The sequence below is a fragment of the Helobdella robusta genome, assembly GCF_000326865.2.
Source record: "Helobdella robusta unplaced genomic scaffold HELROscaffold_113, whole genome shotgun sequence".
NCBI classification, from domain to species: Eukaryota; Metazoa; Annelida; class Clitellata; order Rhynchobdellida; family Glossiphoniidae; genus Helobdella; species Helobdella robusta.
Window position 1 is genome coordinate 190,401 of NW_008703634.1, and position 5,166 is coordinate 195,566.

The 5,166-nt window shown below is 36.8% G+C and overlaps 1 protein-coding gene across 1 annotated transcript; it reads left to right on the forward strand.

Moving 5' to 3' along the window:
- Window positions 1-594: 594 nt before the first annotated feature.
- HELRODRAFT_183645 (hypothetical protein) lies at window positions 595-5,154 on the forward strand (the record flags this gene model as incomplete). The annotated part of the gene is made up of 5 exons (XM_009013237.1): window positions 595-667; window positions 1,066-1,244; window positions 1,869-1,969; window positions 2,654-2,774; window positions 4,804-5,154. The coding sequence occupies 5 exons, from the start codon at window positions 595-597 to the stop codon at window positions 5,152-5,154; spliced, it is 825 nt and encodes a 274-aa protein (XP_009011485.1).
- Window positions 5,155-5,166: the final 12 nt, after the last annotated feature.

Here is a 5,166-nt window from a genome sequence, read left to right on the forward strand (position 1 = left end):
ATATTACATACAACTTTTGTATGTATATTATACCATCAATTGTATGAGCGGGATTATAATGCATTGTAAGTGTTATAGTATTATAGGACGAAGAACGTGTTTGATTTAAACTGAATAATAATAATAATAATAATAACTGAGGGATTGATTTGGCAAAGGTTTATTCATGTTAGCTCTGCCTTGGCTTAGCTAGCGAAGCCGAGAAAATTTTTTAAGTTAAATTTTTTAATTTAATTTCAATGTTGGAATAAATTGAAACATTGATACTATTGTATTAATAATATCGGGTGAATTGATTGATCGATTGAATTTTCCTTTGTTCGTTCCGTCATTAATTAATTAATTAATTCATTCATTCATTCATTCATTCATTGAATGATTCATTGTCGATTGGTTGATTGATCGATTGATTCATCCATCTCTCAAATAATTACTTTATGTTGACGAGAAAAATAATGATGATAGTAATAATAATTTGATTACGAATAACATATAATACACAACACACACACGCACGCACACGCACACACGCAAATAATTATGAATATAAAGTAATTTTAAAAATAAAATACCTCCAGGTACATACTGACGAAGATGAACTGGTGTACAAACATAATTACGATATGCTTGCTATCATGGAGTCTGCCATTGCTAACATTTATTCCAGGTGAGTTTTTTGATGTAATGGAGCTTAAGACGGTTGGTTCCTCTTTGTATTGTGCGTGTGTGTGTGCGTGTGTGTGTGTGTGTGTTCGTGTGTGTGTGTGTGTGTGTGTATGTGTGTGTGTGTGTGTGTGTGTGTGTGTGTGTGTGTGTGTGTGTGTGTGTGTGTGTTAATACCTCTGACTGAAAATTAATAGACAGAGTTAATAATAATTATACTATTATTAATAATTGAGAGAGTTTATAATAATTACACTATTATTAATTATTAAGAGAGTTAATAATAATTATAGTATTTCTAATAATTGAGAGAGTTAATTAATGGAGTTAATGGTATCATTAATATAATTACCATTACCTGGTCTACATTATAATTATTACCATAATTTTTCATTCCTCCAGTCGTTCATTCCAGCGTTCATTACTGCTTGAGCGGAAATAGGTCGGAAGAGTTGAGTCCGGATTACAGGCTGCGGGAGTGCCTGGGGATCAAGGAATACACCGCTTACAGGTCTAAGGGAGCAAGTCCAACAACTGTCACAGTTGACATTAGGTTTCAATACTTTGATATCATGGATGTGGTTAGTCTTTTGTGTGTGTGTGTTTGTATGTGTGTGTGTGTGTCTGTGTGTTTGTCTGTGTGTTTGTCTGTGTGTGTGTGTCTGTGTGTCTGTGTGTGTGTGTAGGTGTGTGTGTGTGTGTCTGTGTATTTATTTATTTCTTCATTCAATCAATCAATCATCAGTCCGGTACTATTTCAATCAATCATTCATTTGTTCATTTGTTTGCTTGATCGTTGGTTGGTTTGTTTGTTTGCTTGTTTGTTTGCATTTTTTATGATTTTGTAATAATTTTGAATTCTGAATTTGCTCCGATTTCAAAAGGACGACTGGTCGAATACAATGTATCTTGAAACTAGAGTCCATTTGGTCAGTTTAGCAATCAATCCATCAATCAATCAGTCAATCAGTCAGTCATTTAATCAATCAATCAATCACTCAATCAATCAGTCAGTCAATTCAATCAACTAATCAATCAAAAAACAATATACCAACCAACTGATCAATCAATTAATCTGCTAATCAACCATCCAATCAACACCAACCTACCAATCAACCAACCAACCAACCAATCAATCAACTAACCAATCAATCAACTAATCAACCAATCAATCAATCAACTAACCGACCAATCAGAAATGGAAGGATCAAAGGTTAGCATGGAGTCCACAGTTCTACGAATACATTGATGAGATCTACACCGACCCGAACTACATTTGGAAACCAGAATTCATCATTCAATACAAGTAAAGTTCGACTTATCCATTCATCTATTTACGTCTTTCACTCATTCATTCATTCATTCATTCATTCATTCATTCATTCATTCATTCATTCATTCATTCATTCATTCATTCATTCATTCATTCATTCATTCATTCATTCATTCATTCATTCATTCATTCATTCATTCATTCATTCATTCATTCATTCATTCATTCATTCATTCATTCATTCATTCATTCATTCATTCATTCATTCATTCATTCATTCATTCATTCATTCATTCATTCATTCATTCATTCATTCATTCATTCATTCATTCATTCATTCATTCATTCATTCATTCATTCATTCATTCATTCATTCATTCATTCATTCATTCATTCATTCATTCATTCATTCATTCATTCATTCATTCATTCATTCATTCATTCATTCATTCATTCATTCATTCATTCATTCATTCATTCATTCATTCATTCATTCATTCATTCATTCATTCATTCATTCATTCATTCATTCATTCATTCATTCATTCATTCATTCATTCATTCATTCATTCATTCATTCATTCATTCATTCATTCATTCATTCATCCATCCATCCATCCATCCATCCATCCATCCATTCATTCATTCATTCATTTACTCATTCATCCATCCATCCTTCCACTCACTCATTCATTCATTCCTTCATTCGTTTACTAGTTTGTTGGATAGAGCGCGCCCGATTGACTCTCAAGCCAGGATCCCAAACGACGCTGATCCTATCGAATGGTACAAAGTCTACAACTCCAAGACGTTCTGCTACTTTGATTACGTCAGGTCGGTCGGTGATAAGAAATTTTGTCTAACTATAATAATTATATTCATTCAATTCGTTGGTTCGTTGGTTCGTTGGTTCGTTCGTTCGTTTGTTCGTTGGTTCGTTCGTTCGTTGGTTCGTCCGTTCGTTCGTTCGTTGGTTCGTTCGTTCGTTTATTCGTTCATTCTTTCATTCATGTATTGTTAGTTAAATAATGAAATATAAACTTTATTCAGGAATATCAATTATTAAATAAGATACATACAAACACACACTAACACAGACACACAAACAAACACAAACAAAAAAACATACAAATACACATACACAGGCACACACATACACATACACAAATAAACCAGCTCACACACACACAAACATACAAATACACACACACGCACCTACACACGCACATACACATACACAAATAAACCAACACTCACACGCAAAAACATACAAATACACACGCACACACACAAACATACAAATACACACACACACGCACACACAGATATCCATTCGACACTGTGACATGCAAAGTGAAGATTGAACACGCCATCGGTGATGACAGCAGCCTGATAGTCAGCAGTTCAACGGAGAAGTATGACATCGAAGGCTCAACTGACTACAAATACCTCAGTTCCAGCTCGGATATTGAGTGGAGTCTGGTTGATTTTCATTTTGAGGTCAGTCGGTTGGTTGGTTGGTTGGCTGGTTGGTTGGTTGGTTGGCTGGTTGGTTAGTCGGTTGGTTGGTTGATTGGTTGGCTGGTTGGTTGGTTGATTGGTTGGTTGGTTGGTTGGTTGATTGGTTGGTTGGTTGGTTAGTTGGCTGGCTAGTTGGTTGATTGGTTGGTTGGTTGGTGGTTGGCTGGTGGTTGGTTGGTTGAATGATTGCACAGCGCAATTTACAACACAAATGGCACAGCCTCTTAACTATTACACTATTGCGTCAAACCATCTCGCCACACGTCGTCCATTATTTGAATTTGGAAATTTGGAAAAAATTCTGAAACCATTTTTTGTTAAATGAAAAGGAGATCGAGGTTATAGAGAGGCCAGGCTACAAGGCATATTTTGCGCTGAAATTTGTGCTAGCCAGGAACTACAGCTTTCATCTGTACATCATCATCTTCCCTTCCATCATTCTCTCGGTCATCATCATCTTCATCCTCTGGATCCCGCACCATAGCAAGCAGAGATTAGTTACTGGTTGGCCGGTTGGCTGAATGGTTGATTGAATGATTGATTGGTTAATTGGTTAATTGGTCAACCGATTGATCGATCGATTTATTGATTAATTCATTCATCCATCCATTCGTTCATTCATTCGTTCATTCATTCATTCATTCATTCATTCATTCATTCATTCACAGGAGTGGGCCTCTTCTTCTCCATTCTCTTCATCACCAGCAACATCCACCGCTTCATGCCAACCGGAGTCGATAGAGTCACGTGTCTCGGTTAGTTCATCATCATCATCATCATCATCATATTAAATAATAATTATAATTATTATCATAAAAATTTTTATTATTAATTTTTTAGTTGCCTATATGGTATATTTGATGTTTCTACTGTCATCCACCATGATAATTTCGCTCTTTACCGAAAGGATGTTTTCAAGGAAAGATGGATACGTACCAGATATCATTCAGAGGGTTGGTTGGTTGGTTGGTTGGTTGGCTGGCTGGTTGGTTGGCTGGTTGGTTGGTTGAATAGTTGACTGGTTGACTGGATGGCTGGTTGGTTGGTTGGTTGGTTGGTTGGTTGGTTGGTTGGTTGGTTGGTTGGTTGGTTGGTTGGTTGGTTGGTTGGTTGGTTGGTTGGTTGACTGGTTGACTGGTTGGTTGGTTGGTTGACTGGTTGACTGGTTGGTTGGTTGTTGGTTGGTGAATTTTGTTAACATTTCTCGCATTCAGACCCAGAAACTCTGCAACAGCATAAGCAGCCGAGGCACATTAACCACGATAGCATAAAAAACAATTTATTATTATTATTTATTTATTTATTTATTAATACTGTGTTATTATTACCGTAAAAACCACACTCAGATGTTCTTCAACGGGCTTGTCAGCTTCCTAACTGGAGTCCCACTGCCAGCATCAACCTATCCGCCCGTTCAGGATCACAGCGCCATGTTCACTTTTACTCCCTATCCGACTTCCGCGTCGTCGTCATCATCAGGGATTCAGAAGATGCCATCCGGATCGTCGGAATTGAAAAAGATGGAAAAAATTATGGGCGACATTAGGCAGAATTTGGTAGGTTTGGTTTGTGGAGAACACCTGGCGGCTTGCGACGAACAGTGGAGGAGTTTGTCTCGGATGGTCGACCGTCTGGCTTTTGAGATTTTCATGCTGGCGAACGTTTTTATGACCGCTATTATTTATCTGAGGTTGTGATGGTGGTATGTT